The 13,399-nt window shown below is 39.6% G+C and overlaps 1 protein-coding gene across 1 annotated transcript; it reads right to left on the minus strand.

Annotated features, from left to right (window-relative positions):
• On the minus strand, window positions 7-8,179 carry LOC8057271 (chromatin assembly factor 1 subunit FSM). The gene is made up of 13 exons (XM_021452407.1): window positions 7,868-8,179; window positions 6,736-7,184; window positions 6,457-6,556; window positions 4,783-4,915; window positions 4,613-4,700; window positions 3,223-3,578; window positions 2,480-2,809; window positions 2,239-2,320; window positions 2,028-2,174; window positions 1,276-1,674; window positions 1,055-1,192; window positions 926-971; window positions 7-368 (listed from the first exon to the last, which is right to left on the minus strand). Exons 2-13 carry the CDS (start codon window positions 7,174-7,176, stop codon window positions 193-195), a joined length of 2,436 nt encoding a protein of 811 aa, XP_021308082.1. The 5' UTR covers window positions 7,177-7,184; window positions 7,868-8,179; the 3' UTR covers window positions 7-192.

The following is a 13,399-nucleotide window of genomic DNA, read 5'->3' on the forward strand; positions in this document are numbered from 1 at the left end:
CAGAAACAGACTCTCAAACTGCTTGAGCTACACAAAACCGGCTACTGCCCCTGCTTGCTGGTATCTAGGTTTCTGCACACTGAACCTACATATCTATACTTACTTTGTATAACCTAACAGGCAAATATACATGCGCAGTGCTACAACAAGTCTTACTGGCCACCTAGAAACTTGGTGGAGTAATGTCAATTATCAAGGATCAGGATGTCGTGCGCTGCCATGCGGCCCTTGCGCGCCAAATTGTTGTCTGACCATTTCGGATTTCAGGGAGCACTGGGTAGAAGATTCGCCTGTATTACCCAATTCATTGGGTGGCTGGCGCTGTTGGGAGGAGCACAATGCTGCACATTTTGGGCCTTCACCTTTATCTGTTACAGAAAGAACAGAATTGTATCAACATAGATAGAAAGCATAAAATGTAACACTCATGCATAAAAAAGAGCCTATTTTGGTATGTACAATCAAGTTCTCGAACACTTTATCCATTATCAAACATGGTTCAGATATTTTGACATTTGCGTTGTAAAGTTTGATGGAAATGTCATGACGAGTAGCTAGTGGATGACATACTACCTCTGGTCCAAAATATTTGACACCTATCACCTATGCATGATGTTCGTGGCATATCTTTGATTACTAATCTCTTCTAAAAATATATTCTTAAAAACCTTCAAATTTAAGAGATTTTTGAAGTGTTTTGAATACAAATCTACCCATATAACTTGCATATTTATATTTACAAACTAAATAGTATAAAAGTTATTGGTGTCTGTAGATTTGAAGGTTTGACAAAATTTTGTTATAAACGACTGTTTTTTTTTTTACCAGAGCCCGGAGGGATTAGCAACATGATATCACATTTCCAAGGCAGAAAAAGTATCACTCACAAAATCTACTAATGAAAGTAAATTATGACCAAGAGTACCTGGAGACAGAGAGAAACTGTACCGATCCAAGATATCTTGCTTAACCTGTTGAAAATGATACCCTTATTTGGCATGGAGAAAATATAGCAATGCATGTCCAGGGAAAATTAGTGTAAAATGCAAAATACCTGCCAGCGGTTACTGGTAAACTCAGCTATCTCCCGAACTTTGTTCTTCAGTCGTGCCTTAGAGACATATGGAAATGTCTCATGTAACAACTCGACCAATTTGACCATCCCTTGAGGGCATGAAGCAACAAGTTTGGCCTGCTGAATATCATGAGTTAATAGAAACATCTTCCATTTCACTTCAGAGAAGAATGTCATCTAAATGTCTCCTAGCAACTTACAAATTCAGGCATGTCTGATTCTGAAATGGCTTTGGATGATACGGGTGTTCTGGGGCTCTTTTTGTTTGATCGGCAAAATCCATCCTCAATGGTCATATTAACCACAGGCACGTCAATGATGGGGCTACCAGGGTATTTCTTCATGCAAAGAGCTTGCAAACAGATTTTCTCCATCTTCAGCATTCCAGTGATATCTTCAGCATTCAGCAGGTCAAGTTTCCTATGATCTAGGTTGGATATGACTAGAGGTCTGTCTATTTCGAGAGCATGTTCTGTGATGATATGAAGAGCTTTCTGCCTTTGCAGTAGAGCATTAAGTTCCTCAACTGTAACCCCAGGGATGCTCAGCAGGGTACTGATTTCATCAAATTTGACACATACAGGTTCACATTGCATGCCCTACATAAAAGAAGAGAAGGTTCTGCAGAACCAATCATGCAATGAAGGAATCAAGAGCAAACATGATTTTCACATGAAAATGGGGTGGTTTCATCAAAGATTTATTGAGGTGCAATCATTCGTTAGCATTTGCCAGATTAAAACTGTTCTAAAGAACATCCTACAAGACATTAAGAGGATCCTTGTATACATGGAATATAAAATTCAGTAATAAATTATTAACTTGAATTCAGAATCAAGTAATAATCCATGCTTTAAATGATCTGTAGCAATTGCATTGAGTTGTTATTTAAATTTCTTTTCATTTCTCATATTCTGGGAATTGATATTAGCAATCTATATAATGATATAACCTCATCATCTGAAAGATAGTCATTGGGCACTACAAAACTGTTCTCAGCTTCCTCTTCTGCATCAATTATGGAATCATGTTCATTCATAGTTTTCTCATCATCTTCCTCAAAATCAGACAATCTTTCACCAGGATCATCAGGATCGTCCTGCATCAAGGCTATATATACTGAGAATTCATCTCACAGCAGACAAGGCAAAAAGAGAAAGTACCTCTTCCCATTCTTCATCACTCTGGACATCGTAATTGAGTTCCTCATCCCTCTGAAAGGGTTGCCTTGCACTAACTGTAGAACTGTAGGATTTTACTTATATGAAAATGTTGTCGTTATGATTGACATGAATGATTGAAATCAACTATGCTATATATTCTCCAAGTATAACATTCAATTTTAATAAAATAGAAGAAAACAAAGAAATCCATGTGTAATGATACAGAATAGCTGGAGAATACCTCTTCTTTCTCCAGGTACCATAGTATGCTGGCCTAGAACTTTTATCAAACTGCAGAAGCTTCTTCACAAGCAAAACTGAAGACGATATGCTATTCTGAGAACGAGATGGTATCTCTAGTTCATCCAGAAGTTTGGTGATATCAAGGCTTCCTGTGCTCTTCTGAGATGACTGTTCTTTTGTTGGAGTTGACATACTATCAGAAGTTATAGCTGCAGAGGACTTTTGTAGCCTTAGCTCAGGAAACAACTGAATTTTAGGACATCTCCTAACACCCCAATGGCACAATCTGTTATGTTGGTAGACTTTCCTCCATTTCACAACATGCATCCTGCATCGTGAAGTCACAATAAACTTGGTTATCTATAATGATCCTCAGTGACCTGTTTGTTTTCCTATTTATACACATACATCATTCTCTAATCACGAATGTGTCATTTTAACTTTCTTTTAACTAGAATAGAATGAAAATGTAGGGAGAAAGAAAAATGCACATATTGATTGAGCAAAAAGATGACAAACTGATAGTACAGTCAGCATAGTTCTTATAACATCATGCCTGGCAAATATTCTTGCCCTAGTTTTGGCAATTTTTTCTTGCCAAATCATTGGTATGGCAATTTTTGGTAGACAACCAAAGCAGGCTCTAAAAGATGTTTCATAGGATTAACATCCATAGTAATATGATTGTACAGTAGCTTATATTACTTCAAATAGATGTAGACATAATAGGTTATAACTTACATCCGGAGTTCCTCCATGCTCAAATGACTTCCTTTAGATAATGTACAATCCATTCCTGATGTAGCTGCAACAGCAAGTTCTTCAATGTTTCCTGATGATTTTGAGCATTTAGTCCTCTCCAAGTGGTGACTACCAGAACTTTCTGTGTTGCTATTCGCCTTTCTTTTAAGAAAACGTTCCATGAGGTTTGCCTGCTTTTGAATGGAAGCCTTCCTTTTCAGCTCAGCCTCTTCCTTCTCTTTCTTCTTCTTTGCCCTCTCTTCTTCTTCCTGATGCTTCTTTAGCCGCTTATTTTCTCTCTCGATACGTTTTGCTTCCCTCTCAGTTTTTTCATTCATATGCCTAAGTTCCCGTTCCTGTGATGTTATAGATGCTATTTAGAATATCTGACAGGCATGATTGCACAACATATGATGGTTTCTTACAACCTTCCCAAACAGGAAACTTTCATCTAACCTGGCTCCATTTATTACTATTATTAAGGAAACATCACTATCATTGAAGGGGATACTTTACAACAGTATCCTTTATTTTCTCTCTTTTTTTCTGAACACACGGGGAGCTACTTATCATATCTTTTTCTTCCTCAATAAAATGAAAGCAACCCTCCTTCGTCATTCAAAAAAAAGTAGAGGAAAAAGAAACAAACACAAAGTCTTACCCCCTCACACAACTGTACCCTTTATTGCACAGTACTTAAATGCACAGTACTGAATCTACTCTATGCATCATGCTTGTGATCGGAAAGTTACCACTTACCAATATTGCACTTTTTTTTTTGTGAAAAGACAGCACCAGTCCAATGGTATATCAATCTTCCAGCTATTATCTACAATTTTAACTTTTAACAAACAATCTGAAATCTTTCGAAAGTCCACGTTATTGTTTCATTAATTCCAACATTTTATAATAAACATCTAAGGCTACTCTAAATGCAATTGTGAGAGCAAAATTTCCAAAGTACAAGATATACTTCCACTACTAGATCCTTGAGAATTCAAGTAGATAATGAAGCCAAGACTCACATACAAAAGGACGAAGAAACATAAACAAAAGTTCTTCGTCCAACAAGGAAAAAACATGTTTTAATGCATTTTTAGCAGGAAACAACCAGTTTCCTCTATCAAGTCTCAATTTAAAATAACCTCTATGAAATTTTAAACCACTTTCATTCACCAGCCAATGAATAAAAATCATCCGATATAAAAAACCTGGAATATCACAGAGAAGTAGACAACTGATTTTCAACAAGCTATTTTTGGCACACACACACAAAAAATCGATGGGAAAAAACTTAGCCTATGTACATCTGTCCAGGGGATTACATTAGCTGCAACATTACATACAACACTGAAAAAAAATAACTCTTTGCAGTAAGAAAATAACCTACTTTCTTCTTTTGCTCAGTTTGCTGTTTCTTCACAGCTTTACTGATGGCTTGTAACTCTTGTGCCTCTGTTTTACTGTGCATTTTAGTTCTACATGTAAAAGAAAGATCCAGTGAGTAGTTTCAAAAATTTTTAAAAAAATTAAATATATTAGATGAAGTAAGATAAGCACATATCAGCATCATTCTTGTGTTTTGACTCAACAATAGAGCGAATCTTATCCAGATCTAGAACTTCCCCAGCATTTTCCATAAAGCTGTTCTGGTTGCTCCGAGCATTACTGGCATCTTTGGCAGCCAACTTGCCTGTAAGATAAAATACAGAGAAAACATTCAGCATCCCTTTGCACATCTGTGGAGTATACTCGAAACTCATGTGGTAGTGTAGTACTATTGTAGGGCAAGAGCATTAACTTAAACAGTGCTAAAGTAGCTAAAAGTCAATGTACTAAAACAGAAAAGACTGAACCAATTAGTAGCTTCCGAAATAGTGCTTCTTATACAAAATCATGCTGTCCAAGATGCCATCTAATTTTGACCGGAGGGAATGCCATGCAAATAAAATAGTACAGAATGATGATGCATTTTTATTCCAAAGAGACAAGTGCCCAGAAACATTAAATTTGAAACAGGACAAACAAGGATGGCAAGGTAAAAGAAAATGTACATCTCGACTTGTAATCAATTAAAAAAAGGCCAAACTCCCTGTCAAGTAATTGAAACCAGTAAAACTGATCTAGCAACAGATTATATCATAAGTTGCAACCAATAATTTATAAACTATGAAATTGAAAGTGTCCCTCTGCTACGTGCAGACTTTCTCTCATTAATTGAATAATAGTGTGCAGACTTGATGCGTACCTGCCACTGGACCTACTTCATATTTAGTTTTCCCTATCAAAGATTTTTTTTTCTTTGTTTTGGAACTAATATAGTGCATTATGTAATATATCTCCTGTATTACAGTTCCCAATAATACAGTAACATTGGCAATTACTCGATCATCTAAGCGCTCCTGGTTCATATATCCTATAAGGATGGCCTTTCATTTCATCTACGGCAACCACTTCAATCTTATGTTGGAGTAATTGGTAAAGCAGCTAACTATGACTACACTCGCATGTTCTCAAACTCATAGCAGAGCATCTCAATTATGAAAAAAGAAGCTTAAATAAATGGCTTCCTAATTGATACATCAGATTATGCGGTTTTAAATATGCCTTGCATGTTATGGTGCACAATAATTCAATAACAGCATGATTGCCAATTATGCCTTTTTCATAGACCAAACATTCGATGCTACATAAGAAAAGAAAATATTTCTAAAGAACTGCAGTAATCTGTACAGTGTACTAATATATATTAAATAATCCATGTATATATGTTTGCAATGTAAATAACCTAAACACACACGGCAGACTATAGCTAGAAATGTGAACCTTAACGAAGGCAAAAACTGCAGGGGTATGTTCTAGACATTAATTGTTGTTGCCATGATAAAATCAATGCTAGCACAATAAACATATTTAAAAGCCTAGTTGTATGTACAAGACAGTTGGCATGCAATTAAACATGTTCCTTTCCAAAATGCACATAAAATCACTAAAAACAGAGACAAGTGGAAAGGGAAAATTTTGTTGATTCAACCAAATACAGATAAGCATGGTAACAATATAATCATGAGCACATATTGCTAACAGTAATAATCTAACTGGCTGAGATCATGCAATACCAAGCACTAACGAGAATCAAATGCTTCAAATGTCATATTTTATGAACACAAACACATTAGCACCGTATAAGTTTATACTTCTAAAGAGAAACCGGAAGAAGATAAATCATCATACCTGAAAGAATCATAATCCTTTTATGGATTAACTTCCGAGCTTTGCGTCGAATGCTCAAACTACTATGTAGATGGAAGGGTAATAATGCCAAATCCTGTGTCTGTCCCATAGGCATATAACAGATCAAGAAAGCTTAATTACCATACAATGACAAGAAAGAAAGTAATAAGTTTTTTTTTTTGAAACACAGGAGAGCTGCATTTCATTGTATTAGAGAGATTTTTTCTTCTCAAACGATGAGGAGAGCAATAACTATAAGTATTAGATTATATATATTACCTCCCAACACCAAAGGCTTGAATCCGACTCATCCTCCAGACCATCGACATCCATAGCAGAAATCCCATACGAAGATCTCCTACCAATGTTGAGTACTGAGGTGCGCACTGAAGACTCAGTGACACCATCTTCCAACTTCATCCTCCTGTAGATTTCATCTGTTAACTTGGCACAAGAAAGACTGCTCTCCTCCAGCAAGCATGCTATAACCGAGTCACTGGTGGTGCATGAAAGCTCCTCTGGATTCAGCTGACAACCAGAAACCTCCTTGTAATATTCATACAGTGCATCAATTTCTCGCTGCCATTCAGCAGATGCAGATTCCTTGTCCACCACACCCAATTCAGCAGAGGCTCTTTTCCTCTTCTCCTGCTTCTTGGTTGGCTCTGCTACACCGGACGCACGATCCGGAGCTGATCCCTTCGCCTTATCGCCATCCATCAGAAAACCTTTAACAATGTAGATTAGGCGTCATGCACAAATCTTTGAAAGCTGACAAGTATATATAGCAGCTACATTTGGCGAAAAAATATGTCATCAGGTCAGTTACTGTCCAGCAAAGGTTTGACACCGAATAGTGAACAGGTAAGACTTGAGAGGACAGCAAAATTATGTCATCTGGTTAGTTATTGACGCTGGAAGAATCCTACTAGACTCATACTGGATCCCTGATCGATTCACTTAACAACCAATTACACTAAGAAACCAGTACTAACAATTCAGTTCGCACCATCAAACCAACAAGGAAACCCGCTCTTCTATAGATTTCAGGCTACTGACACCATTACTATCGACAAGAAACCCAACAACTGGTACTTGTTCTTAGAAACAATTGAAGAAGAGGCCCACGATCCACGGGGTGAACTTTCTGAAAACGATTTTCGCAAATACCGCTTAGAATCGAGCACACAACTAGACAAGCGAGAACAAATCACCTTGCAGCGGCCACGAAACGCGGGGAAACCGCTACGCGACCCCTAACTCCTCCGCTGCAATCCAAGCATCCAGAAATCCCTCTTAATCGAAAGAAGGAATAACCCAACCCAACCAATCCAAGCAGTTCGACCGACGCACCAAACGGAAACCCCAAAAATCTCCCAAGAACTCGCCCGCAAAATCAGCCCCCGCGTACCTCGGACGACGCTGCTGCCGCGAAATGAGCCGACGGCGGCGCGCCCGGTCGGATTCCCCGATGATAACTCTCGCCACACCTCGTGAGTCGTGTCCCTCGTCGCTCCGGTTGATAGAAAGGAAAGAAAAGAAGCGGAGAGCGGCTGGAGGTGGTGGTGGTGGTGGACGGTGGCAACGTTTCCCTCGCGAGCGCGTGGAGATTCGTGTGGCCGAGGAGCCAGACGGCGACGATCTGGTTGTGGAGCGGAGGGAGCGGGACTGGAGGCGGTGGCCGGTGGGCGTATTCCCGCCAGACGGAGAGGAAAACTGTGGGAACCGCGCTAGTCTTTATTAAGCGTGGATGGGATTTCTGGCGGCCAGGGGTTACCTACAAATTTTACAAAATTTTTTAGATTTCCCGTCACATCGAATCTTTAAATATATGTATGAAGTATTAAATATAGATAAAAATAAAAACTAATTGCACAGTTTGGTCGGAATTGATGAGATGAATCTTTTGAACCTAGTTAGTCCATAATTAGATAATATTTGTCAAATACAAACGAAAGTGCTACTATTTATATTTTGCAAAAAATTTTGGAAGTAAACAAGGCGCCGGATATAGATTGTATCTATGCTTTGCATTTATTATTCAAGAAAAAAAATGAAATGCAGTAAGTTAGATGCAATCTCCGTGTATAGGATTTCCTGGTAGTAGAAACTGCAAATAGTTTCTACGCCTATTAATTTACGTAGAAATTACATGGAAAAAATATATTTCTAATAAATGATTTTCTTTTTTATCTAATTAAATATTTTTTTTCTCCATCATCTGTCTATCACATCTCTTCATATCTTTGTTCTTATGTAGATATAGCTTTTTATCTAAGACCGTCTTAATAGAGGTTTCATGAGCACTAAAACGGATTATGTTTTATAGTACTAATGAGGAGGTAGTTTTTTTTTTGCCCTTAGGCCTTGTTTAGTTCGAGTTTTGCGACACATGCATAGAGTCTTAAATATAGATAAAAGAAATAACTAATTATACAGTTTATTTGTAATTTGCGAGACGAATTTTTTGAGTCTATGATTGGACAATATTTGTCAAATGCAAACAAAATGCTACAGTATTTATTTCCCAAAAAAATTGAAAGTAAACAAGGCCTTAAGGGCACATGCCTTCACTCTCTCACCCATTAAATTCGTATTAAAAAGTATACAAACACACATCACTATGCAGTTGCGAATTTAATGGTTGGGAGAGTGCGAGCACATCCTTGAGGCCAGTCTCAATGGGGTTTCATAGGATGTCTCATACACATTAAATGAGCTACCACGTCAGCACACACGAAGTTTTTGCATGAACAAGCAGGAGGGAGAAGAAAAACGTTTCGTCCCCATGACACGAGTGTGCGGCGTTTCCAATGTTTGGGAAACCGGACAAAACCTGCGTTGAGACGACTGATTCGTTTCATGGGCTCCATCGCGGATCGAGCGCCTATGTCATGGGTGAGCAACTTCGTTGCGCCCGTCGCGGATTGAGCGCCTCCCTCGCGGGCAAGCAGCACCACCGCGGACCAAGCGCCTCCGTCACAGGCGACCACCTCCATCGTTGGTCGAGCGTCGGCCTCCGTCGCTAGCGAGCTCCACACGGCCGCGAAATCCTCCGTCGCGGGCGAGCTCCACACGGCCGTGAAATCCTCCGTCGCAGTTTGCGAAATCCTCAGTCGCGGCAAGCTCCACGCAGCCGCGAAATCCTATCATGGGCGAGCTCCGATCCGCACGGCCGCGAAATTGCTGGCCCGGCTGCCGTGGTTGCTGCTCCGCCGGTCGCAAAATCACAGATTGTTGCTCCACCAGGATGCCGCGGTCGTGGCTCTTGCTGCCATAGTTGCTGCTCCGCCGACCATAGAATCACATGCTGCTCGCCAGCCGCAAAATCACAAGCTCTCTCTGGCCTTCACGGGTGCTGCTCCACCGAATGTCGCGGTCATGGCCCGCCTGCCGTGGTAAGCATCTCGTCGCGGTCACGAACTCATCTATGGTGGGTGCAGTTACGGTGGGGAAGAGAAAATATAGGAGACCGGTGGGACCACGTAAAGGATAAAATAACCTATAAAACTATGATATGAAACTGTGCATCGAGAGATGGACTAATTTCATATTTTGTTTCGTATCTTGGAAACTGGGAGATAAAATCTTACATTGAGACTGGCCTAAGAGCAAAATAAACTTCACCGTACTAACGAATAGACGTGATAAAAGTCTTATGAGTATGAAACCACACATGAGAGTCTTGAAAACTGAGACATGTAACCTCACTTGAGGTGTCGTATGCTAAAAATAACCCTCACTTGAGGTCTTTAAATTTAAGTTATTTATTAAAATATAATAGCTTGCTTATTACAATAGGATTTTATAAAACCACAGCCTAGGCATAAAGTGCTTGTGAACTTAACTAGTATTGAGGCTGTAATCGTGTTTTAGCTAGGTGTTTTAATTCCACATTTTTATCAACTAAATCTTGCTAAGAGTTTAAAAAACCTCTTTGTACGATCTTTGATCACCTGAAATGATTCTTGGTGGAATTAGGACGGCTAAACGAATGAGCCCTTAGTCAGCCTCGTCCTACAGATGGCAGCGACGGCCATGTGTTAACGACAAGGAGGATCGTGGCGGATGCATATCAGGGTGAGGACGGTAATCACTACCATAGGTGGGCTCTTTGTCGAGCACCCTCTGCACTCGACAAAGACAGCTTTTTACACTCAGCAAAGCCTTTGCCGAGTACAACACTCGGCGAAGAGCCTCCGTCAAATCTCCGTCCGGCAAAGGCTGCTTTGCCGAGTACTAGATTTCAAACACTCGACAAAGACTTTGCCGAGTGCCGTAATAGTGGTTATTGATGTGGCAATGATGGTGGCGACGGCATAGTTCGCCTTGCCTCTATCATGTGTCACCCGAGGACGAAGCCGACCATAAGAAAAAAAAAATAGGGCTCCTAAATGCAAAGTGCTTTGGCCCGGAGCTTGATTCTGCCCGGAGTAGCATAGGGCAAACCGTGGATTGGATCTGGCAATGTATACACAGGCCTTGTTTTGGTATAGTTCTCTAGAAGCCGAAAATCCATTAAAAAAACACGTTTAGTTTATGTGGCTTCGGTTTCATCTTTGTTTTATTTGCTTCATTTTTACTCCACAAGCCGTCCTCGCGTGCATGTTTTGTTAGTTTTTTTATTAGCAAATATGCACGTGCGACACGCACGTATTTGTTAAACTATTTTAATTACAATAAAATATTAATTGAATTGTCGATACAAAATAAGATGACAAGTTCTTGATCGATTTGATTGGGTCATATAGGATAAGGTTCAAATCATTTATTCATTAGGATGCCTCAACCCTTAGCTGCATATATCATTACACTTTTACTTCACCTTTTAAAACGGGTATTGTTTTCCCTATCTTATCATATTTCTATATATTTTTATCGATCCGTCGTCGTATGGGTGGAGAACCCTCATCTTTGTATAGGTCAAATGGAGAAGTCGTTGTAGTCTTAGTTTTGATACTGGAGGCTCTAGGGAGGTTAGTCCGTCCTTCTCACGTATGAATTGTGTTTTTATGTGTGGCTTTGTCTTATTTCCACCTCCATGTTGCAGGTACTATTCATTCACAATGTGGTACTAAAAGTAATACAAGGCGTAGAAGGACTTATGCTCTATTGGGCTGCCTAATGTGTCTGGCCTAGTAATGAAGAAAGAATTCAATTTGTAGTTTCTAATTATTCGAAAAAATGAATCTAGGGAAGATCAATTTATTATTCTTGGATCTAGAGCACCATTAGAAGAGGCTTGGTAGTCGGTATCTTCCTCACATGTTAGTTTTTCTTTCTTTTTTGTTATATAACAAACAAAATAATGTGTGTTCAGATTTTTATTATTTTCCTTTTATTAATTACTAATACACGAGGCTAGACTTAAAGCTTATAGAGTATTGATCGTGTCTTCACGACTTAGTAGTCTAAGGAAAAAAGATGGCGCAGATCAAGGATAGAAAGTCGTACTTGCATCATCACATTGATCACCGTATGTGGTGATCGCTGCATCTAAGATCGGACTCAAATGGCCCTCCTCCCATGCAGTCTATGACATGTGGATCTAGCAAAATGGAGTCCCATTGCATAATACGAAATAACCTAAAATACGTGTATATGTATCCGGTTCAACAACTTACGGCTGATAGAACTTACGGCTGATAGACATGTGCTACCTGATGACCGACGCACGTGTTTGCCAGCCATGTTGTACACCAAAGACCAAGCCTACCAGACCGCTCGCCGAGTCGTGCCTTGCCACGCAACCTATCTATACATGCGTATACATGCACTGCGTACAAGGGCCGCCATATCGCACTGCATCTGCATACAAGGGCCGCTATCGATATGGCCACGTTTCTTTCCCATACATGCACGTGATGAGCATCCGTATATTTTCTTCTTATTTTTTTCGTTTGCATGTCCGGTGATACACGTGAATATGTACGCGTGCACAAAGCAGATTTAATAAATGTAACAAAAATCTGTCAAACAGTAGCAAGCATTATATATGCATTGATGTATTTAAAATTGAATACATAGAGATAGAGGGGTTGTGGAGTCCTAACACGGGGATAGAGAGATCGTAGAGTCTGTTTAGGATTATAGGTGTGTGACAAGAGATTGAGTTATAAACGTTTACATCTTATACATATAAGATGTAAGATCACGTATGATGAAGGGCTCACATAGCATGAAGTTCAGATTGAACGGTTATTACGCAGAGAGATTTCTTAAAAAAAACTCGCTCTTTTATAGTGTGATGATATAAATGACTAGTGGAGAAGCGCTTATAAAAATCTAACCAAAGAAAGTCATTGTCTAAGTTGACTTCAATAATGGGTCCATGTACACTTGATCTTTAAAATGGCAACATCGTAGGCACCAATGTTAAAAAAAATCTTTTAGGCAATCTTTTATTTTAGCCCTCGGAGGGCGGGCTGGTATTCCGTTTCGGTTAATCTAGGTCGGGCTGTTGGTCCAGTAACCATCTTGGTTAGTAGATTAATCGAAACGGTCAAGCATAACCACCACGATTAATCTCCAGTTAACTGTGGCGGTCTTAAACCAACCGCCATGGTTAATTGATTAACTGTGACGTTTTTATCCGCTGCGGTTAAAAATCACTATTGAAATCACGTGCTTTGCCTAGTGTCTATGGTAAAAAACACTCGGCAAACCACTTGTCGAGTACCACACTTGATAAAGCCAAGACGACAAAAAAAAAACTTAACAGCAAAGTAGAACTGGGATCGGCGGAAACCATCACTCATTTCAAAGGTGAACACGAGGCACTGATGAACCGCAGCCCAATGATGGAGCGAGACAGCGTTGGGGTGGACCAGGACCTCTAGTTCCCTCGTCAACACGACACATCATATTGCCTTACCCTCCTAAGGCCTGGTTTAGTTCCAAATTTTTTTGCAAAATAGGAATAGTATCATTTTTGTTTGTATTT

This window comes from Sorghum bicolor, chromosome 2 (genome assembly GCF_000003195.3).
Source record: "Sorghum bicolor cultivar BTx623 chromosome 2, Sorghum_bicolor_NCBIv3, whole genome shotgun sequence".
Lineage (NCBI taxonomy): Eukaryota > Viridiplantae > Streptophyta > Magnoliopsida > Poales > Poaceae > Sorghum > Sorghum bicolor.